The sequence below is a fragment of the Erinaceus europaeus genome, chromosome 11, assembly GCF_950295315.1.
Source record: "Erinaceus europaeus chromosome 11, mEriEur2.1, whole genome shotgun sequence".
Taxonomy (NCBI): Eukaryota; Metazoa; Chordata; class Mammalia; order Eulipotyphla; family Erinaceidae; genus Erinaceus; species Erinaceus europaeus.
In genome coordinates, this window is record NC_080172.1 from 6,508,157 (window position 1) to 6,534,304 (window position 26,148).

The 26,148-nt window shown below is 40.5% G+C and overlaps 1 protein-coding gene across 3 annotated transcripts in view; it reads left to right on the plus strand.

The window, feature by feature from the left end:
• RASGRF2 (Ras protein specific guanine nucleotide releasing factor 2) overlaps positions 1-26,148 on the plus strand; it is a 250,817-nt gene that overhangs the window by 90,204 nt on the left and 134,465 nt on the right. For all 3 annotated transcript variants that reach the window (XR_009552454.1, XM_060201103.1, XM_060201104.1), the window contains exons 3-7: positions 3,508-3,655; positions 6,229-6,318; positions 13,084-13,337; positions 17,035-17,114; positions 18,612-18,805. Coding sequence is in view for 2 of the 3 variants with exons in the window: in XM_060201103.1 (XP_060057086.1) it covers positions 3,508-3,655; positions 6,229-6,318; positions 13,084-13,337; positions 17,035-17,114; positions 18,612-18,805 (766 nt within the window). In the remaining variant the exon portion in view is untranslated. The remainder of the gene's footprint in view (positions 1-3,507; positions 3,656-6,228; positions 6,319-13,083; positions 13,338-17,034; positions 17,115-18,611; positions 18,806-26,148) is intronic.

A 26,148-nucleotide genomic window follows, 5' to 3' on the forward strand; every position in this document is an offset into this window, starting at 1 on the left:
GAGGAGGGGAAGAGAAAGACAGACACCTGCAGCCATCCTTCACCACCTGTGAAGCGACTCCCCTGCAGGTGGTGGCCGGGTACTTGAACTGGGATCCTTGCGCCGGTCCTTGCGCTTTGCACCACATGAGCTTAAGCCACTGCGCTACCGTCCAACTCTCTATAGTGTAAATTTTTTACTTGTATTTGTTAGGTCTGTGTATGTGTATTGAGGATATAGCTTCCCTGGCCACATTTCCATGGATATGCAGGGTGTCTGTGTGATTTCTTATACTGGATTTTCCAACAGCATGGATTCTATTTGTTTTTTCTTTGAGGGATTTCATAAAACTTCTTGTCTTAACTTCTGGCAATCACTAAATGCATTTTAAAATTAAAAAAGAAACAGTGGCTGTGGAGATAACATAGAGGTTTACACAATAGACTTGGAGATTCCAGGTTCAGTCCCCAGAGTCACATAATTCAGAACTGACCAATGCTCCATGGAGGGAGGGAGGGAGAGGCGGGGCTGGGGGAGGTGGAGAGAGAGAGAGACAGTAATAGGTAGCCATATGTTTTAAATTAACATGCAATGGTAAGTTTCCCAAATTAAGGTATATTAAATGCTATGATTTTGGTGTTGTACTACTAAGCAATTCATTTTTACATATGATTACACTTTTATGTCTTATTTTATTCTCTACCTAAGACACAGTAGTTTTCTGTACTTGAATTTTAATTGGATTAATAGGAAACATTTGAACTGCATAATGGTTATGCAAAAGACATTCGTGCCTGAAGCTTCAAAATCTTGTGTTCAGTCCCTAGCACCACCATAAGCCAAGCCTGAGGAATACTCTGGTCGCTGTCTCTGTGTGTCTTTCTCTCTGTCATTAAAAATAAATCAACTACTAGGGAAAGAGAGAGGCAGGCTGGGAGTATGGACCGACCAGTCAACGCCCATGTTCAGCGGGGAAGCAGTTACAGAAGCCAGACCTTCCACCTTCTGCAACCCACAACAACCCTGGATCCATGCTTCCAGAGGGATAGAGAATGGGAAGGCTATCAGGGGAGGGGGTGGGATATGGAGATTGGGTGGTGGGAATTGTGTGGAGTTGTACCCCTCCTACCCTATGGTTTTGTTAATGTCTCTTTTCTTAAATAAAATAATAAAATTAAAAAAAATAAATCAATAAAATACTGAAAAAAACTTCTGGTCTTTTGGTGGCATATTTGTCAGTTTTATACTCCCATGCTAGCATGTGTTCATTCTTTATAAAGAAACCAACTGTGTTAGCACTTCGTGGGGTCTTGCAAGTGAGGGGGACAGACGTGGATGATGGGTCTGCATGAATTCAGCCACAGAACATGGACTGGAATTCACATTTTTATAGTGGAAAATAAAATAATCTCTTGATACCTCATGCTGATCTAATTCATTTGTATGAATTTGGCTTATTTTAAATAAAACTGAGGAAAAACGGTAGAATTATTGTTATAATAACTTCTGTCCAGGCTCTGCTATCCTTTTTTTTTTTCTCTTTAAAGTTCATCTCCTATTTACATCGTCTTTCTACTCCATTAGGAAAATTTCTTAGAAGTGACTTAAAATATTGCTGACACTGTTTTTTTTTTCTAACACAAATAGCACATATGATGTAAGTGCTGAGAAGGTTGAGATAATTGAACTAAAATCATGATTTTAGAAGTCTTAAGACTATTATAATTCTAAGCAACAAAATTTATTTCATACTAATTTAGGTTAAAAAGAGAATTTTCTTTTCGGGTGGAAACTGCAACATCTCAATGAAATTAAATATAAAAATTATATCCAGATATTATGAGGTTCCAGACACTAGAAAGCTGATATGATCCCAGTTATGACCATTCTGTCTCAGTTTAAACTTTCTATTTTATCTTTTTTTTTTTTTTGCCTCCAGGGTTATTACTGGGGCTGGGTACCTGCACTACAAATTCACTGCTCCTGGGGGTCATTTTCTCCCCATTGTTGTTGTTGCTGTTGTTGCTATTGTTGTTGTTGGATAGGACAGGGAGAAATTGAGAGAGGAGGGGGAGACAGGGAGAGGAAGATAGACACCTGCAGACCTGCTTCATTACTTGCAAAGTGACCCTACTGCAGGTGGGGAGCTGCGGGGCTCGAACCAAGATCCTTGCACTTCACATTGTGTGTGTTTAACCCAGTACATCACCACTGGAACTCTCTTTTTTCTTTTATATTTCAGTAAATTCACTGTGTTTTGGCACAAACTTGGCCAAATATGACTGCTCAGTGATGGTAGTCTTAGTTTTCAAGTTCATATTATCTCAGTTTAAGTAAATGGGCCAGTCACAATCCCAGATTCCAGGGAGGAAGAATCTAATTGGTTTGATTTGGGTGAGTTTAATATGATGGGGCTTTATGGTTCCTACTGGAGAGATATAGAGGTGAAAGATTATTCCGATATCTTAAAACATGTCAAGTGCAACATTCCTATTTATACCTATAGTTTTTTTTCCCTTCCTCACTAGAAAATCATTTAAGCTTATGGTTAAGGACATTATCCTGAGGTCAGACTGATTTTCATTTGAATGTCAGCTGTGGCACCTACTAGCTGTATAACCTCTAGGAGAACCTTATTCTTCCTCTGTACAGTTGGAATGATGAGATCTGCCTCTTGGGGTTACTGGGAGTTTAACCTAGGAGTATGTATGGTATAACATATGCATGTAACACATTATAGATATCATTCATCACCACCCAAAATATCATTACTCTTCCTTACTGTTTGGGAAAGATTGTATTAATGGAGGCACTTACATTTTAATAGTGCAAGGGGGTTTAAAGCCACAATGTCAGTTGCAAGTTATATAAACAATAAAGATCTAATAGAAGTTTCCCTTTACCACATTTGGTTAGACAGATTGGATTCACAATAGTCTGCTAAAGTTAGCAATCAAAGGATTCTAATACTATTTTCTAGAATGAGAATTTTCCTTTGTTTTTGATGGGAAACAGTCTCTAGTCTTATAATCCTAAACAGATCCAGGCAGGATTAGTTGTCACTAGTACAGTCATCACGGATTCCATCTGGTTAGTTAGTGCCTTTTCCGATATCCACTGATTCATTCTGCTTAATGACTGATCTGTTTTATGAAATTTTTTTTCTCAGTGTCACCTCTGGGAACCACGTCCATACTATCAATTAAAAAACTTCAGTTTCTTTGTCAAAGGAGGAAGTTTCTTTATGAAAACACTATCTCTTTTATGAAATAGTAGTTTTTGTACTTATCTCACTTGTATGGTAAAATGATGGGTAGTAACCATTGTTAAATGAACTCTTCATGAATAATAATAATAATAATTTGAATTATACAGGGAAAAAGGATAAAAAAGCAAGCTGAAGTTAATATTTGTATAAAATGGAGTTAATAGTATTCTAGTTCCTTTTAGCAATGTGGCTTGTGCTGTTCTCTAAAGAATTATGAAAGAACAACATTTCAGTGACTAATTTTGTAATTTTCTTTCAAGTTATGCAGACATTTTGATTGAGAGGGAAGTATTGATGCAGAAGTACATTCATCTAGTTCAGATCGTAGAGACGGAAAAAATCGCAGCTAACCAACTCCGACATCAACTTGAAGACCAGGATACAGAAATTGAAAGACTTAAGTCTGAGGTATTTTCTGGTTGATGGGATTTATTCTCATAATTTCAGTAACTGTCATTGCCTTATGATTGCTTAAAGTCTATGGAAACAAAATATATATTTTTACATTTCTTTATTGGGGGATTAATGGTTTACAGCCTACAGTGAAATACAATAGTTTGTCCATGTGTAACATTTCTCAGTTTTCCACATAACAATTCAGTCCCCCACTAGGTCCTCCTCTGCTATCCTGTTCCAGGAGCTGAACCCTCCAACCCACCCCAGAGTCTTTGACTTTGGTGCAATGGAAACAAAATCTTAATCTCAGAGTTTAATCCATATGCCATCAATACATACATGACCGTGTTACTGATTCATATTAGAAACAGACGTAATGTCTGTTAGGATCATATAAATATACTAAAACAAAATAGTATTCTTATTTGAGAAATTTTTCATATTCCAGATTCCACTCATTTGATCATATGTTTACTAGTTGACCGTACAATTTAGTTTTTTTAAATTTATTATCTTTATTTATTAGATAGAGAAAACCAGAATGAGAGGGTAGGGGAGATAGATAGGGAAAGAGAAAGAGGGACAGCTGCATCCCTGCTTCACCACTTGCAAAGCTTTCCCTCTGCAGGTGGGGACCGGGGCCTTGAACCCAGGTCCTTGAGCACTGTAACATGTGCACTCAACCAAGTGTGCCACCACCAGGCCCCCAATTTAGTTTTTAAGATTGGGTGATTCTTATAGTAGTCAACTATGAGTTTGTCATAACATTAACATTTAAAATGACAATCTGGCTAGAACCAAGACTGAATTCAGAAAACCCTTCTTCAGGGTGACGTGGCCAACCTTCTCACTTCTGAAACTTTGCAAAGTACATTTGAGTTAGAGTATAAGGCATTTTCTAGCATTTCTTTTTTTTTTTTTTTCCATTGAGTTGAAATTCCTGTTTACCACACTTCTCCCTCTACCCCATAACTGCCACCTTCTCAGACTCTTCACTTTTATTCACTTCTACATTGTGGGATTGACACAAATTGAGAGCAGAAGTGGTTACAGAGTCCAAAGTCATCATAATGGTCCAAGGTTCTTCGTATCTTCTAGGTGCTTCTGGCCTATAAATAGACCTAAAGTGGAGAAAATGTTCAATCCCTGAAGAATTGAGAAGGAACAGAGAGTGTGAAACTCTTCTCTTTTTGACTAGTGTTGCATTAGCATCTTCTTAGTTCCCAAGACAAGAATAGGATGGAATGAAACCTACTTCTAATTGTATCCTTGTTGACAGAAACAGCAGTTCCGGCTCCTCAGCCCAACCAAGTGAATTTCTTGGCACTTTTGCTGTCACTGGACAACAAGTTTGTCAATGTTTCTTCTTGCTTTCTCCCAAGACATAATATGTGAATCCAGTTAGGGTTTTTGTTTGTTTGTTTGTTTTGTTTTTTACCTCATGCAATCTGTATAAATCACTTCCAGTGAACAGAGCATGGGTAGACACTGGATTCCAGTTAGGGTCTGTTTGCTTCTCCAGGGATGATAAGTTGCAGACTATGTTCACTGTATCATTAGTGTTGTTAACTTCTTGATTCAACCCTGAAATCTGATATAATGAAAACAACAGAAAACTTAACGATACTGCATTTTAAAAGACTATATCAGGAAATGTAATTGAAAGCAAAATTATTGTGTTCTTTCTTTGCCTCAGTAAGCTAGAACAGATGCTTGTCTGCTGAGTTAAAGAGCGTGGCATTTAATCCTTGAGAAAAACTCAGCACCCAGTGATACCCCTAATTTTTATTTGTGTGTGCTTATCTGTCTTTGCCATGCTCTGTTTTTGTCTGAGTTTAGATTGTAGCTAAAAACTGTCAGAAGCAGGTATGTTTTGTGTGGCTGCTTGGCAAGGAAGTGAGAGAATATTTTCCTATTCTCTGATTTCTCCCACTTCCTTGCCCAAACATAAAAATGGCAAAGGAGACTATTTGGTATTGAGGAAAAAAATGCAGAGACAGGTCAAAATTGGTAAGTAGGATCTTTTCACTTTTGGATTGCTTGTGTATAGGTTCTTATATTTGTAAGAACCTGCAGTTGAGGGTAGATCAATGGATTTTATCACTAAAGGTGGTTGTGAGACATTCTGAGCTTGAGTTGCCCCCTGACCAGTCTCTAAACTGAGCTAAAGAAGTAGAGACCCCAGGCTAGCTCAGCCCTCCTTACTTTTCATGACTGCTGTGCATCAGCCTCAAGGCTCTGGGCTTCCTCTGCTGTTATTTTTCCAAAGAGTTCTATGAATTTGCTATACGTGGCAGATGACTGAGCAGTAGAGAGAGCCTTGGCCTGCTCATCACTGCTAGTCAACACCAAGTTTGGGGCTAACATTTTTTCTTAATCCAAATCCTTGTTCACATGAACATTTTTTTTTTAAATAACATTGCAAAATGGGTTTAGGACAATACTCATACTTCTCCTGCTTCAAAACCAAACATGAAAGATGAACATTTCCTAAGCTTCCTTGTAGGCCTAATGTTGTTTGGGTTATGGCTACAATCCAGTAATACCAAAAGCTTAAAATGGATCATTTTTTTTTTTTGGTATAGATTATTGCTCTTAATAAAACCAAGGAACGAATGCGACCTTACCAAAGTAATCAAGAAGATGAGGACCCAGACATCAAGAAGATAAAAAAGGTAGGGTACTTGTGGTTGAGGCAGATGAAAATTTGATGGTGGATAGGGTTTCTGACATCTATCTTGGAGAGATGTAAAATTGTACTTATGGGGGAGGCAGCATAATGTTTCTGCAAAAGAATTTCATGCCCAAGAGTACGAAGTCCCAGGTTCGGTCCCCATTCCCACCATAAACCAGAACTGAGCAGTTCTGGTGTCTGTCTGTCTGTCTGTCTGTCTGTCTATCTATCTATCTATCTATCTATCTATCTATCTGTCTAAGTAGAATAGAATAGAATAAAATAGAGTAGGGAGTCGGGCAGTAGCTCAGCAGGTTAAGTGCACGTGGTACAAAGCGCAAGGACCGGCGTAAAGATCCCGGTTCGAGCCCTGGCTCCGTACCTGCAGGGGAGTTGCTTCACAGGCAGTGAAGCAGGTCTGCAGGTGTCTATCGTTCTCTCCTGCTCTCTGTCTTCCCCTCCTCTCTCCATTTCTCTCTGTCCTATCCAACAACAACATCAATAACTACAACAATAAAACAAGGGCAACAAAAGGGAATACATATTTTTTTAAAAAAAGAATAAAATAGAGTAGAATAATATATAATTAATATATAATAATATATACTATACTATAATATAATATAATATAATATAATATAATATAATAAATATAATTATGGAAGAACCAAGGAAAAAGACAGGACACTAGAGATTTCAGTTGAGGGGAACACGGTAGCCATTTGTCTTATTCTCTAGAGAGATTTTGCAGTCTTGCCCCTAAGTAGAGAGTAACCCTAGTATTTCAGTTTCAGTGAGTCCTGAACTTGCCTGTCAGACTAAGGCATATCGTCTAGACATGGCTCTGTCTTTGGAAAAGTCTCAACTTGAGATTTCTTTCTGTTGCTGTGAGTTCCCTTTTCGGCTTTCTGAGTGGGATGTCAGAATCAGACACTTAAGACAGTTGTGTCCTCTAGTTGGGTTAACTAAATGTTGTTGTACCTTCTGATTTTGTGTTGCTTTTCTATTGAGGGGGGATTGTTTTTGAAATTATATTTCAAATATATTTATTTTAACTTTAGTCTTCAGTGACAGTTTAGAAGATTTTTTTTTTTTACATGTGAGAAAATTGAGTGAATCAATACATCTGCTCACATTTCTGTTTTATTGTTGTTTCTTGTTTAACATTCTTCTAATTAGCAGATCTTTCATCTTACTGTCACTTAGAACTGTGTAGATTTTGCAATTAGCCAGATAGTGGCTCTCATACTAGTCTTCGATGTTTGACTTGTGTCATCTAATTTTTGGTTACATAATCTTACTTGTCCTTCATAAAACACTTTGTTAACATTATCTGAAAAGCTTTATAGTTAGAGAACTCTTCAAATCTTTACTTCTTTTTTGTTTTTTTCATATTCCTAGTTCTTTCTGTGCTAGGTAAGTATTTCCTTTAATTATAATAGAACTTTAGGTAAATATTGCTCAGGGGTTAATATGCAAATGATTTTCTTGTTACTAAGTTTCTGTGTTTTTCATACTGAGGGAAGATAAAATAATGTTATTCCAGGCTGGCAAAGCAAGTCACTTGAATAGTGTGTAGATTAGCCATGCCCAAGACTAAGTCTGAGCCCAGCCCCCATCTGTGGAAAGAGGCTTTGGCACTGTGGTGTCTTTCCCTGTCTATCTGAGAAAAGTCAGCCCAGAGAAGTGAGGCTACAGTGACAACAAAAATAAATAAATAAAGCAATCTCATTCTTTTCTTAGAATTAAAAAAGTTGTTGAATCAAATTTGGTTTCCACTTTTGGGTTACAAGAGCAATGCTTTTTTGCTTTCCTTTAATAGTTTGCCATTAGTTACATGTGAGCAAAAGTCTCATCAACACACCATTTTCAGTCCTGTTCTGTAAACTGCTCTTCTGGTGGGCATGTGAACCAGCTTTTGGATAGCAGGTCTGAATTGCACTCGTAAATAGAAAAGTTTCATTTAACACAGAACGCAGTTAACTTGATTTCATAGTCAACCCACATCTGTGACTTTCAGTGAACTACTGCAGTTTCCAATGGAGAGAATGGGGATACAGAACTCAGGTGGTGGGAATGTTGTGGAGTTCTGCCCACCATGCTATCCCATAAAAAAAAATAACTAAATAAATAAAAACTACCAGGAGCTGGGCCCCAGGTCAGGTGGCACACCGAGTTAAGTGCACTCAGTACGAAGTGCAGGGATCCCGATTTGAGCCCCCAGCTCCCCACCTGCAGGGGAGTCGCTTCACAGGCGGTGAAGCAGGTCTGCAGGTGTCTGTCTTTCTCTCCCCCTCTGTCTTCCCCTTCTCTCTCAATTCCTCTCTGTCCTAGCCAACAGCAGCAACACAATGGAAAAAAAATGGCTGCCAGGAAAAGTGGATTCGTAGCGTAGGCATCGAGCCCCAATGATAATTCTGGAGGCAAAACAAAACAAAACAAAACAAACAAACAAACAAACAAAAAAACCAAGAAACTACCTCTCTCTATCTATATATCCAACATTGGTATCATTTTATGGAGGAAATGTTGATCTGCAGGACTGCTTTTGTCAGGAGGGTATATTTCCGTATTTTCACATGTCCCCCCAAATGGGTGCCAATACACTTGACTCTCTACCAAACCATCCTCCAGTTTCATCACAATGGCTATGAGCCCCTATTTCTTTCCTGCACTTTTTCCCCTTTGGAGTCCCCAGATCTGCTTCAGTGGACTCCAGCCCACTGAGGAATTCACTTTGTGTTGTCATTTGCTTTGTTCCGCATCTATAAGTGAGACCGTCAGTAGTCACCCTGGTCTCTTGTCTTTCTGGCTCATTTCATTCAACATGGTTCCCTCCAGTTACATCCATGTCGTAGCAAAGGTGAACATGTGACCTTTTCTTCTAGCTGTGTAGCATTCCATTGTGCATACATCCCAGCAGTTCTGTAACCAGTCATCTGTTGTTGGACACTACTTATTTCCAGATGTTGGCTATTACAAATAGCACTGCCATGAGTATGGGCGTGTGCAGCTCGTCTTGGATCAATATCTTTGTGTTCTTTGTATAGAGGTCTAGTAGTGGAATTGCTGGGTCATGCGGTAGGTTTATTTTTGGCGTATTCGGGAATTTCTGAACTATTTTCCACAGGGAATACATCAATTTGCATTCCATTCAAGAGTGCAGAAGGGACTTTTCATTTGCTAATAAAAGTAACATTTAAACATTTTTTAAACCTGTAATAAGTTTTGAAATTAAATTTATTATCCTTTATAGTGCCAAATAAAACTAAACTTTATGTAGCAAGAAGTGTTTGCAAATCACTTAGTTTCTCTGTTTTGATCTTAGCAAATGTCAATATAGTTTTAAGAAATTATCAGTGGGGAGTCGGGCTGTAGCGTGGCGGGTTAAGCGCAGGTGGCGCAAAGCACAAGGACCAGCATAAGGATCCCGGTTCGAACCCCGGCTCCCCACCTGCAGGGGAGTCGCTTCACAGGTGGTGAAGCAGGTCTGCAGGTGTCTATCTTTCTCTCCTCCTCTCTGTCTTCCCCTCCTCTCTCCATTTCTCTCTGTCCTATCCAACAACGACAACAACAATAATAACTACAACAATAAAACAACAAGGGCAACAAAAGGGAATAAATAAATAAAATAAATATTTAAAAAAAAAAGAAATTATCAGTGATGTAATAGTGGCTTACAAGATTATAAGAACAATGGTATAATTGCACACTTATACCCACAATCAAAATTTCAAGAAATAAAACACTGAAATTGGTTATAATTCGCAGAAATTTCCCACTAGGTCTTTGCAAATAATTTACATATAATTCCCCATAAAACACACACACACACACACACACACACACACAAACACACACACACACACTGAAGAGTGGATGGGGCTGGAGGTGATTATGCAGAGTGAAATAAGTGAGAAGACAAAGGAAACTGCTGGATGATTTCAGTCAGATGTACAATGGAGGTCACTAGAATAAATAAAATTGTGAAACTACTGGCAATTAAACTGGACCGGGACCCTAACACCCCTCTGTTGCAGCCCTACCCCTCCTCCCCGAAGTCCTTTGCTTTGGTGCAATACACCACACCCAGTCCACGTTTATTTGCTGTTTTCCCTGACTGACCTTATTTCTTAAGTTCTGCTTCTGAGTGAGATCCCACGGCATTCATTCTTTACTTTCTGTCTGTTGGTCTTCTGATCATACCTATGATTCAGATCAGTTTTAGGGGCGATCTTACTTTCTCCAGAGCTGATTTTAAGTATATTTTATGTTTATTTTCAGAAAATAATCACCATTGCCAATGATCAGCATGTGTTTTGTCTTTGTGGCTGAACAGGGTTCTCACACATTTAACAGAAAGCAGATGAAAGAATTGAGCCTCATTTCAATTTTCCTGTGTGATTTTATTCACCCATGTAGAAGGAATGGTTGATTAATAGGCTTTTTTCCCCAGTCTGATAAGTATTAGACTGAGTAAGTCTAATATTTATTTTTGTACTATATAAAAACAACAACCACAGAAATCAAATAATCCAGCTTTTTTTTTTAAAGGGCCAAGAACTTGAATATTCCTCAAATCACTTATATATATATCAAAAGTCTGTCTTCATCAAACATCATATAAACACAAATTAAAGCCACAATAAGATGTCAACTCATGTGCATTAGAATTGCCACTTGTAAACCTTAGAAATGTAAAAAGTGGCTTGAGAAGCAAAACGGAACAGAAATAACAAGTACTAATGAGCATGTTGAGAAGCTCGAGCTCTTGTCCACTGATTATAAAATGGTTCAACAGCTATAGAAACAGTATTTCATTAAAAAGTAATGTTTAATTCAACAGTCCTACATCTGGGTATATGTATAAGTCCAAAAGAACTGGAAGCAGACTCATGAAGAGATAATTTGCCCTTCTGTTTATTGCAGTCCTGTTCTAAGAAGCCAAAAAGTAGAAGTAACTCAAATATCTATCAATGGATGGGTGGTTAAACATAATGTGGGTCACCCATGTCTTTAACTTTACTTATACTTACAAATGGAATAGTTTTTGTTAAAAAGAAAGGAAAGAAGGAAGGAAGGAAGGAAGGAAGGAAGGAAGGAAGGAAGGAAGGGAAGAAAGAAAGAAGGAAAGAGGGAAGGAATTCTGGTGCCTGGAAATCCTGGGTGACCTGAGGTTACTCTACTAAGTGAAATAAGGGAGGCCAGAGAGTTGCTGTCACAGTTTCACTAAGGATAAGCTGCCTGAAGTCATCAAAGTCACAGACACCAAAACTGGAATGCTGATTACCAGGGGCTGCAGGAAGAGGAAATTGGAAATTGCCATTTAGTGAGTGTAGAGTTATGTTTTGCAGGCTGAAAGAGTTCATGGGTGTTTGTTGCATAACAGTGTGAATACACTCGGTGCTTTGGGACGATTCGTTTTAAAAGGCTAACATGGTAAATTTTATGAATTACCACAGAGTACACCTAAATAATCCATTTTTTCAAAATGTGATTTTATATTATTAGAGAAAAGTCATTCAATTTCTTTCTTTTGAAATATGAATAGCTAAGTGATGTTATTATAGCCTAGTGCCCATCACTGGCAGGCCTAAAGAGATTAGTTTCTACATGAAGTTTGTAAAGCTGAGATAAAAATTATTGTTATTTTTTAAATTTTTATTTATAAAAAGGAAACACTGACAAGACCATAGGATAAGAGGGGTACAACTCCACACAGTTTCCACCACCAAAACTCCATATCCCATCCCCTCCCCTGATAGCTTTCCTATTTATCCCTCTGGGAGCATGGACCCAGGGGCATTGTGGGATGCAGAAGGTGGAAGGTCTGGCTTCTGTCATTGCTTCCCCGCTGAACATGGGTGTTGGCAGGTCGATCCATACTCCCAGCCTGCCTCTCTCTTTCCCTAGTGGGGCAGTGTTCTAGGGAAGCAGGGCTCCAGGACACATTGGTGGGGTCGTCTGCCCAGGGAAGTCCGGTTGGCATCATAGTAGCATCTGGAACTGCTATCTGAAAAAAAAAAAAAGCCTGTCTTTTTTAATGCTAATCATGGGGCCGTTTGTTCACCAAAAAACAGTGCTTTATATGACACAGGACACACAATTTTACCACAAGAGTAAAGGAAGCCAGTCTCAAGGTCTAGATGGGGGAGCACCCAGCTGGATACATGTGATCATGTTCAAAGACCCACGTTCAAGGCCCCTGGTCCTCTGCAGGGGTTAAGCTTCACAAGTGATGAAGCAGGGCTGCGGATGTCTCTTTTTCTCTATCTCCCCCTACCTTTTCAGTTTTCTTCTATCTCTATAAAAATACATGATTAAAAAGGGGAAAAATAATGGCCACTATGAGTGGTGGATTTGTTGTGCAGATACTAAGCCCCATCAGTAACATTGACGGCAATAAAAAAAAAAAAAAAAAAGAGGCAGCGGGTTAAGCGCAGCAAAGCGCAGGGACCGGCGTAAGGATCCCGGTTTGAGCCCCCGGCTCCCCACCTGCAGGGGAGTCGCTTCACAAGCAGTGAAGCAGGTCTGCAGGTGTCTGTCTTTCTCTCCTCCCCTGTCTGATTTCCCCTCCTCTCTCCATTCCTCTCTGTCCTGTCCAACAACGACGACCACAATAGTAACTACAACAATCAAAAGAAACAACAAGGGCAACAAAAGTGAAGAAATAAATAAGTAAATAAAAACATTTTTAAAAAAGAAAGAAAGGGAAAAGAAAGCCAATTTCATCAGTCCTTGACCTGTGTGCGTGTGTGTTCTGTAGGTTCAGAGTTTCATGCGAGGATGGTTATGCAGAAGGAAATGGAAGACCATCGTGCAGGACTACATCTGTTCTCCTCATGCTGAAAGTATGAGGAAGAGAAACCAGATCGTGTTCACTATGGTTGAGGCTGAGTCTGAGTATGTCCACCAGCTCTACATCTTGGTCAATGGCTTCCTACGGCCCCTCCGAATGGCAGCCAGTTCAAAGAAGCCACCCATCAGCCACGATGATGTCAGCAGCATTTTTCTCAACAGGTTTGTTGGGATCTGAGGCAGGGAGTCATGTGATCGACCCACTTGCTAGGTCATACGCCACTTGCTCTGTATGCTCTGCTTTGCCTGTCGTCTGGGTGTGGATCCTAGCACCACACGAATGCTACGGAATCAGGCGACACGTCAGTGTGGTGTGTCTCTCCGTCTTTCTCTGGATAAAAAAGCAGCCAGAGAGCAGTAAACACACATGTGTGAGGAACAGACAAGAAGCCGAAATAGTTGTGTGTTTGGTTTTTTTTTTTCACTGACTTTTGGAGGGAGAGAAAAAGAAGGAGCGGAGCACTTCTTCTTCTTCTAGTGTTTGCCCTTCCGTAGCCAGTCAACAACGTCAGACCGGAGCACTGCACTGTTAGGGTGCTGTTTCTCTCTTTGGGTGCAGACTTGAGAATCGCACCCAGGGTCTCCTCTAAGGCATGTGCTCTACCGCTGAACTCCCCTCCCACCTTTCTGTGCTTTGAAAGGATTTGTATTTACTCTGAAATGATTAGGCCTCATACATTCTTCTTTATGAGTTCATGATATTGACGATTAGAAAACCTGTGTTTCATTATTAGTTTCAATGTACAGATGGGCCCTAGGAAAGATTGATGGGGTGAGCGGTTTGGGGTTAGCAGTTAGTGGCATTTATTTATTTATTTATTTATTTTTAAAATGTTTAATATTTATTTATTTTCCCCTTGGTTGCCCTTGTTTTTTATTGTTGTTGTAGTTATTATTGTTGTTGTTATTGATGTCTTCACTGTTAGGACAGAGAGAAATGGAGAGAGGAGGAGAAGACAGAGAGGGGGAGAGAAAGACACCTGCAGATCTGCTTCACTGCCTGTGAAGCAACCTCCCTGCAGGTAGGGAGCAGGTGGCTTGAACTGGGATCCTCACGCCAGTCCTTGCGCTTCGTGCCCCTGTGCTTAACCTGCTGCACTACCGCCTGACTCCCCTGTTAATGGTATTTATATACTTTCCTCATGTTTGAGAGCTACTGTCTGCCCTGATCCAGCTTTCTAGTCCTATTCTCCATTCTGACACCATCTTCCCAGACAATATCTTTAGTCCACCGGCATGTTAGCTGTCAGGCTCAGGAAAAAAAATTACTTAAGTCATGGGCCCCTTGGAATATACCTAAAATAGACTTCCTAGCTTACTCCTGCAGGAAGGTCCCTAGTTTCATTTGGGTTCCTGTGTATTAAATAATTTAGTTTGAATGTTAACTGCTTCCCTGCACTTTCACATATACATTCTCTTTTTAATATTACAAGGGGATTAATGGTTTACAGTGTGGGTGTTTACACATGGGTATTATAATTTCTCATCTCCCAATAATTGGTGTCTATAAAGCCCCTATCTTTTCATATTACATATGAATATATTGGGAAAATAATCTACCTCACAAAACTGAAGAAAATGGAGTAATTAATAGATCTTTATATGTATATACAAAAGTGTTCACAGCAACAGTAAAAGCCAATGGAGGAACTGAGCATATTGAGAAAATTTAGTTGCTTCATAAGTAACTATAGTTTTTTACTACTACAGTTTCTTACTTACTGAGGTCATCAATAAGCAAGACAAAAATCTCTGTCTTCACAGAGCATAAATTTTGAATCAGAAAAGCATACAAGGAGCAGTGAATAAGTATGAATTTATTACATTGTATGGGATGCTGTGGAAAAGATTCTAAGGGAAGTAGAAAGGGAGAGAAGGAATGACTGTTTCACTTCAATTTTTGGTTACTTGTTTTCAGTAGTTAACATACTTACATGTGCAAAAAAAAAATCAAAACAACATCAAGTCACCATTAGGAATGTCATTCTTATGCTAACTCCCCATCGCAGACCAGACCCTTCTAATTTTCTCTGTGACCATTTTCACACCTCATTCCTTCCCAGGACCTTGTCTTCACCATAAAGCAGCAATGATAGAGTTCCAGTCTCCAAAGGGAGGCTGTTCATCCTACTCTGCCACTCAAGGAAGACTGGTCCTGAAATGAGTGCAGCCTAGAATGGTCCCAGTTGTGGCCATGAACTGCGAGCTCAGACCAATAGGGACTGAGAGGCTGCACAGGATACACACACACACACACACACACACACGCACGCACGCACGCACACACACACACACACACGCACGCACATGCTCTGGGTCAGGTAGATGGGTAAAACAGTTAATTCTGTTCATAGATTTTTTTTCAAGATTGGGAGCTACTCTCTGCTGTAGTCCCAACAAGGGGGGGGAAATATATATAAATATGGACAGATGGTAGCAGAAATAATACTTAACCAATACCTGTGACCTTGGGAGAACTGCTGTAGCTTCCAGTGGAGGGATTGGGGATCCACAGTTCTGGTGGTGGAAATGCTACATGGAGCTATAACCCTGTTATGTCGTAATTTGGTAAATCAGTATTAAATCATTAATAAAATAAAATAAACCCTCACTTAACAATATTCTTTGCAGTTTTTCACCTTTTTTTTTTTTTGCATCCTTCTTACACAAAATCCAGTGTGCTTTAATACTGATTTGCTTTTCTTTGATTTAAAAATACTTCCTGGCCATATTTCTATATACATATCTAATGAATATTCTATAAAAGAATTGCTTCATGGCATCACACTCAGGGGAAGCACCGCATCCTGACTGTAGAAGCCGTTTTTATTATAAATTGGGAAGGAGGCTTCTACGGCTGTCACTTGGTACTTACTCTTTTCCACTGTTTGAAATTGGGTTTAGAATTTTCTTTGAAGGAAGCAGAGCAAAACTGCAAGATGGTTTCACTCCTGTGTGGAGTGTCGAGAACTGATACACATGGCCTTGCAAATAAAAAAGTAGCCGGCCTCCCTCTGAGACGTTGGGACAACTAAGAGGCTTAGGATTGTAGCGGTGGAGATACTGAACTTTGGGCATGGGACTGCTGTGGACTTGCTATCTTACAGACTTAGAAATCACTCGTAGATTTAAAAATATTGAAATGTTTCTTTAAAAAAATAGGATTTGTAGCGCAGCGGGTTAAGCGCAGGTGGCGCAAAGCACAAGGACCGGCATAAGGATCCCGGTTCGAACCCCGGCTCCCCACCTGCAGGGGAGTCGCTTCACAGGCTGTGAAGCAGGTGTGCAGGTGTCTATCTTTCTCTCCTCCTCTCTGTTTTCCCCTCCTCTCTCTATTTCTCTCTGTCCTATCCAACAACGACAACAACAATAATAACTACAACAATCAAACAACAAGGGCAACAAAAGGGAATAAATAAATAAAATAAATATTAAAAAAAATAGGATTTGTCTTTGAGTTTTGGGAGTCGTCTAAAAGATAAATTGCTTTAGGGGGGCCAGGTGGTGGTGCATCTGGCTAAGTGCACACATGACAGTGTGTAAGGACCCAGGTTCAAGTCCCCGGTCCCCACCTGCAGGGGGAAAGCTTCACGAGTGGTGAAGTAGGACTGCAGCTGTCTCTCTGTCTCTCTCCGTCTCAATTTCTCTCTGTTTCTATGCAATATATAAATAAATAAAATCTTTAAAAGAAGATAAATTGCTTTATGAGAATAGACAGGTACCAGTAGTGGGTATAGCAGTTTGGAGGATCTGTGAGGCATGTATATCATGTACAAAGACATTAAGGACTTAGGGGACTTCTGTAACATCATAGACATGGCCCAGTGACTAAATTAAGCTCTTTTCTACCTTTTCATAGTGAAACAATCATGTTTCTTCATGAGATATTCCATCAAGGACTGAAGGCAAGGATAGCAAACTGGCCTACTTTGATATTAGGTAAGGATGCTCTGGGGAGAAATGGCTCTTATGGGGTGCTGGGTGGTGGTGCCTCTGGATAAACGCATGTGTTGGCACATGCAGGGTCATGGGTGCAAGCCCCCAGTCCACACCTGCAGGGGGAAGGTTTCACAAGTGGTGAAGAAGCAGGGCTGCAAGTGTCTCTCTGTCTTTCTATCTTTGTCTTCCCTCTTGATTTCTCTCTGTATCCAATAAGTAACATAAACCGAACAGGCTTTCCTCTTTCCTTTCCTTTCCTTCCCTTCCCTTCCCTTCCCTTCCCTTCCCTTCCCTTCCCTTCCCTTCCCTTCCCTTCCCTTCCCTTCCCTTCCCTTCCCTTCCCTTCCCTTCCCTTCCCTTCCCTTCCCTTCTTTCCCCTTCCTTTCCCCTTTCCTTCCCTTCCCTTCCCTTCCCTTCCCTTCCCTTCCCTTCCCTTCCCTTCCCTTCCCTTCCCTTCCCTTCCCTTCTCTTTTCTTTTCTTTCTTTTCTCTTTTGCCTTCAGGGTTATTGCTGGGGCACAGTGCCTGCACCATGAATCCACTGCTCCTAGAGGCCATTTCCCCCCTTTGTTGCCCTTATTGTTATAGCCTTATTGTGGTTATTATTGTTGTTGTTGATGTCGTTCGTTGTTCGTTGTTGGATAGGTCAGAGAGAAATCAAGAGCGGAGGGGAAGACAGAGAGGGGCAGAGAAAGATAGACACCTGCAGACCTGCTTCACCATCTGTGAAGCGACTCCCCTGCAGGTGAGGAGCCGGGGGCTCGAACTGGGATGGTTACACGGGTCCTTGTGCTTTGCGCCATGTGCACTTAACCTGCTGCGCTACCACCCGCCTGCCAAAATATTGCAATAATTAGAGTAAATGACTTCAACATTATCTATCTAAAGTTGGGTTTCAGGGGGCTTGGTACTGGTGCAGTGGGTTAAGCACAAGGACCTAGGCTAGGCTCCCAGTTTGAGCCCCCAGCTCCCCACCTGCAGGGGGATCACTTTGCAAAAGGTGAAGCAGGTCTGCAGGTATCTGTCTTTCTCCCTCTCTATATTCCCCTCTCTTCTCAATTTTTCTCTGTCCTAACCAAAAAAAGAAAAAGGTCACAGGAGCAGTGGATTCATAGTAGAGGCACCGAGCCCCAGCAATAACCTTGGAGGCAAAACAAACAAAAAACAAATATATATATATAAATAAATAAAATTGATTTCACTTGACCTGTGAGCTTTTTCCAGCCACCAGAAATCAGTCTCACTCCTCTTTGGATCCTGCCTCCATAGCTGACTCTCTTCCTTGGCCTTATCATGGTTTGGCTGGAGCTGATTTTTTCTTGGTTCCAAAGACGATTCCATCAGATCAGTCATTCAGCCCCCTGAACTAGGGCCCTGTTCATGCTCCTCTGAGAGCATTTCTCTGACATTCCCATGAGTGGAATACAGCCTCTCCATGTCCCTTAGAAAATTTACCAAGCGCCAAGGGAACTGCCATGTTTAACTTTTTTCTTTCCAGCTGATTTGTTTGATATTTTGCTCCCCATGCTGAACATTTATCAAGAATTTGTGCGTAATCACCAGTACAGCCTCCAAGTGCTTGCCAATTGTAAGCAAAACAGAGATTTTGACAAACTCTTAAAACAGTACGAAGCCAACCCTGCCTGTGAGGGGAGGATGCTGGAAACATTCTTGACCTACCCCATGTTTCAGGTGAGTCATCTGTGACGTGTCATTGGTTCCAGCTTGATGTTATTATTCCAGTGTGACCGGAGCAAGGAGTGCAAGGATTCCCGGTGAGGAATGATGTCACAGAGCTATTACCTGTTGTCTTCAGCTTGGCCTTGAGGGGAAAAAAAATTATGCCATAAGTTCCCTGTTTCTCTGAAAAAATGTAAGGAAAATCAGACAATTTTGAAGTAATGAACCAAGATTTATTTTTGAAAGCTGATATAATTTTCTTTTTTTTTTTTTTTTTAAAAATTTAACTTTATCTATTGGTTAGAGACAGTCAGAAATTGATAGGAAGGAGAAGATAGATAGACAGATAGATAGAAAGAGAGAGAGAGAGAGACCTGCAGCCCTGCTTCACCACTTGTGAAGCTTTCCCCCTGCAGGTGGGGACCAGGGGCTTGAATCTGTGTCCTTGCACACTGTAACAGGCACTTAGCCAGGTGCGCCACCAGTCGGCCCATAATTTTCTCTCTATAGAAAGATCTTTATGAAAAGACACCATGGTTTCTCCTTCTCTAGAAGATTTAACAATATTAGGTTTAGGGAAGGGTTAGGTAGCATATTGGTTATGCAAAGGGACTCTTATGACTGAAGCTCCGAAGTCCCACGTTCAATCTCCTGCACCACCATAAGCTAGAGCTGAGGAGTGCTCTGGTTAAAAATATATATATTTAGGTTTACAGAAATAAGATGCTGTACACATGTCGCAGTGCATGCTGGTTGCATAGAAGATTCTAAGAGAGCTGAGAGACTGCTGGGAAGGTCTTTGTTTTTCTGCCCATCCTCCCTGTCCTGTGAGTGCTTGTTGCCTTTCCCCTCAGCTAGAATTCTGGAGAGAGATTTTCAAGAGAAAGAAAGAGCCTCTCTGGTCACAGAGGCTGTGGAGACCCAGGACTCAAAGGCACTGACTAGACTGGGGGACATCTGGCCCTTAGGTTGCTGCGATAAGGCTGAGGCTTGTCCCGACGTTCTATTTCTGGGTATCAGAGAAACCTGGGAGATTAAGTGCACTCGTTCTCTCTCCACTATCTAGGCCTCCATCATTAAGAGCTCTTGAGAGAGGACTGTGAAGGCCAAGTTGTGTATTGACTCGCCAGTTCTTCTGAAAAGTGTTGATTCTATGCTTTTGGAAAGGGATTGAGTGTTCCCATTGTGGAATTTATGGGGCTCCTGGCCAGGCCTCCAAATGGTCATATGGTAAAGCAATTCTGCTAACCATGTGTGTCAGGGTTTCTGTGAAGAGCTCTACCCCAACCCCCCATCCCAACAGGCATTTCTGACCACGACGGATCATTTTGTAGCTTCAGAAAGAAATGTTGCTTGGCTAGTTAATGGTTTGTTTGCAGTTTGTCAAACCATCTTGAAATCTTGGAAGTCACCATAGTTCAGTGAAGATTTAAAAGCCAAAAAGATGCATTTGAAACAACTTCAGCATGGTGAAATTTTACAATGTTACTTTATTATTATTATTTTCTTTTCATGGAACTGAATTGTTTGAACTCTTTGCCTCTCTGAGCAAATAGTTTACAAAGTTTCAACATAAAAAAAAGACAATTTTTAATGTGGTGCCAGCAAAGTAACTCAGGGTTTGCACATGCTGTGTACCATTGAGCAATCCCCTGCTGCCCAACTTCCACTCTCCTTTTTTGTGGAGAGAGAGCGAGGGGTGGGTCTGTGGGGAGGGGTGGGATAATGAGAAGGGACTGGGGGTAGGGGTGGGTGGCAAGGAGAGACACCACAGCACTGCTTCAGCAAATAGGAAGCTTACATGTGGTGCTAGGGCTCAAATCTGGAGCCCTGTACATTAAAAAGTACACACTTTATTTTTTTAAAAAGATTTTATTTATTTATTAATGAGAAGTATAGGAGAAGAGAAAGAACTAGACATCCTTCTGGTACATGTGCTGCTGGAGATTGAACTCAGGGCCTCATGCTTGAGAGTCTAATGCTTTATCTGCTGCGCTACCTCATGAACCACAAGTACTCTATCTATCTGTCTGTCTGTCCATCTATCTATCTATCTATCTGTTTATTTATGCCTCCAGGATTATCGCTGGGGCTCGGTGCTAGCACTATGAATCCATTGCTCCTGGCATCCATTTTTTTCCATTTTATTGCATAAGACAGAGAAAAATTTAGACTGGGGGCAGGGGAGAAGATAGAGAAGGAGAGATAAATACTGAAAGCTGCAGACCTACTTCACCTCTTCTGAGACAGTCCCCCCTGCAGGTGGGGAGTGGGGGCTTGAACCTGGATCCTTGCACAAGTCCTTGCATTTAATACTATATGCGTTTAATCTGCCGTGCCACCACCTGACCCCCCTAATAGAAGCTTTCTCATGGTCCCTATTTGCCAGATTAAAAAAATAATGACTTTATGCAATGAAACACATTTTATGTGGTATAATGTCCTTCTGAGTTTTATTTGTATCTTTGGCATTTACCACTGTGTTAGAATTAAATGCCCTAAATTGTACGTTTAGCAAACCCAAGTCGAATATACAAATGCAGAGTTGTAAATGACACATGGAACATTTAGAGAGGTACCTAGATTTCTTTCTGACAGTCTAGTGATGTTCTTCCAAGTGTTATTGAATCCCCACTGGAGAGCTAGGGAGATAGCATAATAGCTATGCAAAATGCCTTTTATGCCTGAGGCTGTGAACTCCCAGTACCTTTGTAAACCAGAGCTGGTGAGTGCTTTGCTAACAAATAAATAAATCCCCTTAGTCAAGTTCACTCTATGTTTTAAAATCTACATTTGTACTGTTACATGAGGAGTTCAAACATAGTTGAATATAGATAAGTTCTTGGAAAGGTCTTCTGGTTTCTTTTTCTTCTCATCTTTTTATTCTTTCTTCTTTCTTTTTTTTTTCGTTCTTCCTCTTTTTTTCTTTTTGCTTCCCGGGTTATCCCTGGGGCTCAATGCTGGCACTATGAATCCACTGCACTAGCTTTGTCTATCTAAAAAATAAATAAATAAATAAAAGAAAGAGAGAGAAAGTCATTTTAACTGCTTCCTGGGCCCATTGTTGACGAAGTCAAATATTCCTGTTTATGAACTTTGCTGACATGTAGCAATATGGAGAGATTGTAGCATTTGAATGATGCAGTGAATTTATCCTCAATTAAACTATGAGCCAAGCCCAAGTGTTGCCAAGAAATTTGTAATGGCAAACAATGTAGTCATTAATGTAATTTTTATTTAGCAAAGACAACAACTTGGTTTGTCATATTTAAATTGGTTTCAACTGCTCAAAACTCTATAGATGAAACAATCATGAAATCTACTTCCAATAAGACCAAAACTATAAGATGTTCTTCAGAAAGTAGATACTTGCTGCTCTAGTCACCTACTCACTCTAATTGGAGAACAGCGTAATTAATGTCTATGAAGTGACAGCTATCATTCCATAACTGAGAGCAGAATAATGTTTCATCTAGACATTGCTTACAGTGATTTTTTTTTTCAGTTTTCAGCTCTTGAAGGTGCAGGTGAGCTCTTTGAAGAGTTGTTCACATCTCTACAGCACAGCCTTTATCTGCATCTTGGTAGTCTCAGGATTGATTGGTCTCTCCTCCTCAAGAAAGTGGGAAGGACCACTTTTACTGAGTTTTGAATTCGTACACTTGCATCTTAGCCAAGGAACTCTTTGAAATAGATTTAGTTACTGGGGAGAAGGCTCATGAAGCTGTTGATTAAACTTAGTTTTGTGGGATGACAGTGGATTGTAAATAGGCAGACTCTCCTTCCCATGCCCTCTTTTTAAAAATTTTATTTATTTATTTATTTATTTATTTATTTATTTATTTTAAAAAGGAGACATTAACATAGCCGTAGGATAGGAGGAGTACAACTCCACACAATTCCCACCACCAGATCTCTATATCCCATCCTCTCCCCTGATAGCTTTCCTATTCTTTATCCCTCTGGGAGTATGGACCCAGGGTCATTGTGGGTTGCAGAAGGTGGAAGGTCTGGCTTCTGTTGGCTACATTAGCTGCTGATTACCTTGATTTTTTGGTAGAACTACTAACTTAAAGGAAAACATGTCATTATGCAGAAAGGATCTCTTATAGTCATTTTATTGGGAAAATAATGAAGTATAGGACAGCTATTGACACATGGGTGTAAGCTCTTACTTCCCATCATACGAATCTACAAATCACTCCCGCCAGCAACCCATCTTTCTTCATTGAATACCAAAGGCTCTTCTCTTTCATAGTTCCTTGGTACAGAAAGGATATCTGAAAGCATGCCTTTCCCAGAAATCACCACCAAATGTTGGATTGTTGGAAAAAAGGGTGCATTTTTTTCACAGAAAAAGACAAGGAAATACATCGTGGGGAGTTGGGCGGTTGCGAAGCGCAAGGACCTGCGTAAGGGTCCCGGTTCCAGCCCCCGGCTCCCTGCAGGGGAGTCGCTTCACAGGCAGTGAAGCAGGTCTGCAGGTGTCTCTCTTTCTCTCCCCCTTTGTCTTCCCCTCCTCTCTCCATTTCTCTTTGTCCTATCCAACAATGACAACACCACCAATAAAAAGATCAATAAAAGGGAAAAATAAATAGAAAAAAAGAAAATACATCGCAACTTTTCTAACAGTCCAGTAGAATAAACTAAGATACTATGTTCATAAGAGGTTTATGGCATAGAGAGACAGAAAATCTCTTTCACCTGTTCTTGAGAGACAGAGGTCTCTTCCCTCGTATGTCCTTCTCTCTTATGACTGATGAGTCCTGTCTGTATATAGAAAACCTTGAACTGATGATATTCCCTAGGACTTGATTTCAGATAAGAAATTGCAGGGGCCAGGCAGTGGTGCACCTGGGTGAGTGCTCACATTACCGTATGCAAGGACTGGGGTTCCTACCCTTAGCTCCCACCCGCAGGGGGAAAGCTACACGAGTGGTGAAGCAGGGCTGCAGGTGTCTCTGCATCTCTCTCCTTCTCTGTCTCCCCATTGCCTCTCCGTTTCTCTCTGTCTCCAATAATAAATAAAAGTATTTTTTTTAAAAAAGAGAATGAATTGCAGATCACTGTCTGCACTGGTCTCTGTGCCTACACATGAATGGAAACATGCAGTCAATACTAGCAAATCACTTCGTGTAGACCAACACTTGTATGAAAACAATGGCATGTCTATGGCTAGAGCTGCAGTGTCTCAGGTCAAAATGGAAGAAGCTACCCATAGTGCTCTAGGAAGTCGTGTTCCTTTTTTAATTCTCAAAGATCTTTCCAGTGCTGTGTGAGACCATGGTTCTCAAGAGAAGACAAACATTGGATTAGTGAGTTGGCCAGAGCTTGGTTTATGGCTCTGAGGTTACCTGGGGGCAAGTTACCAAACGTTCTTATACCTTGTTTCCTTATCCGTAAAACTGGGAAATAGTCTTAATGTTGGAAGTTTAAAATGCATGAATAAACCTCAAACCCTGGACATGACCCACAACTGGTAGTGTTAAAATAGGTTTTGTTTGTATGCATCTTTGTTAACGCTAATCCCACTGCTCCTACTTTCTAAAAAGTCAGTTTGTAGACCAATTAAAAATAAATGCTGACGCAAAGCTTGAGGAAAATGTCTGCTGTGTTCTATTAAAACTTATATACAGTTGGTGAAGTTTCCACCTCTCAATGGAATTCAGATAGTCTGCACATAAACAAAAACACAAATTAAGTAATGATTCAACAGTACTTTCTGCTAACATGAGGATGAGCCGAGATAAAGTAGTGTCAGAACACCATATAGCAAACATAGCTCCTTCTCCTAAATTTTAATTGTATACTTCAGTACACTTACCTGTGTTTTAATCATTTACAAACAAGCAAATATTTAACTTACAGACTTAGGTGACATGATGACTGTATCTGTTTCCTTATAAGCCAGCTTTCAAAAATGATTCAGAAATATATGATTACCTTAGAAAATAGTAAGAAGGCAGACCCGCGGCGGGGCAGCGGGTTAAGCGCACGTGGCGCAAAGCGCAGGGACCGGCGTAAGGATCCCGGTTCGAGCCCCCGGCTCCCCACCTGCAGGGGAGTCGCTTCACAGGCGGTGAAGCAGGTCTGCGGGTGTCTGTCTTTCTCTCCCTCTCTCTGTCTTCCCCTCCTCTCTCCATTTCTCTCTGTCCTATCCAACAATGAACAACATCAACAATGGTAATCATAATAACCACAACGAGGCTACAACAACAAGGGCAACAAAAAGGGGGGAAAATGGCCTCCAGGAGCGGTGGATTCATGGTGCAGGCACCGAGCCCAGCAATAACCCTGGAGGGAAAAAAAAAAAAGAAAATAGTAAGAAACAGATTATTTCCATTTTACTGTGGGGATGGTTAGTGGCTTACAGTAAGCCTGTTTACACGTGGGTGCATCGCGACCCCAAGCCCCTCTTTCCGCAGCTCCCGACTCTTCCCTTTCCAGAGCCTTATGCACTGGCGCAGTACACTCTGCCCTGTTCAGGCTTTGCTTTCTGTTCCCCTTTGTTGTCCTGGTTTCTTTTTTTTTTTCTTTAAATTTTTTAAAGAAAAACTTATTAGTGACTTAGTAGTGGTTTTAAAAATTATAAGATAATAGGGATATAATGCTTCACTATTCTTACCACCATTAATTCTGCATCCCTGTCTGCAATAGTTTATCTGAGGTCACAGATATGAGTTGACTATCTAAATCAATTAGTCAACTTATCTGTCTGTTTGTCTATCTACTTATCTATCTGTGCATCTTTTTTTTTTTTTTTTTGGCCCATTTTTATTCACTTCTACAGCTCTGCATTCACTTCTTTTCTAAGTCACAGCTACATCTATTACTACTTCTGAGTGTCCTTCCTTTTACCTCTTTCCTCTCAGATAATCAAAACAGTGTCTGATTTCCTCTGGTATTTTCCAGATTCTCTTCCCTTTCAGTGATGGGAACAAGATTCCTGGTGACAAGCAAGGAACAATTGTTTCTTTATCGAATGATCATTTATTACTATTTTTGCATATTCTTGATGGAAATTCCTGTGTTTGTATAAAATTGGAACTGCTTCTTGAAAGTGATAATGAGGGAGTCGGGCGGTAGCACAGCAGGTTAAGCGCAGGTAGTGCAAAGTGCAAGAACCAGCCTAAGGATCACGGTTCGAGCCCCCAGCTCCCCATCTGCAGGGGAGTCGCTTCACAAGCGGTGAAGCAGGTCTGCAGGTGTCTATCTTTCTCTCCGCCTCTCTGTCTTCCCCTCCTCTCTCCATTTCTCTCTGTCCTATCCAATATCAACGATATCATTCATAACTACAACAATAAAACAACAAGAGCAATAAAAGGGAATAAATAATAAATATTAAAAAAAAGAAA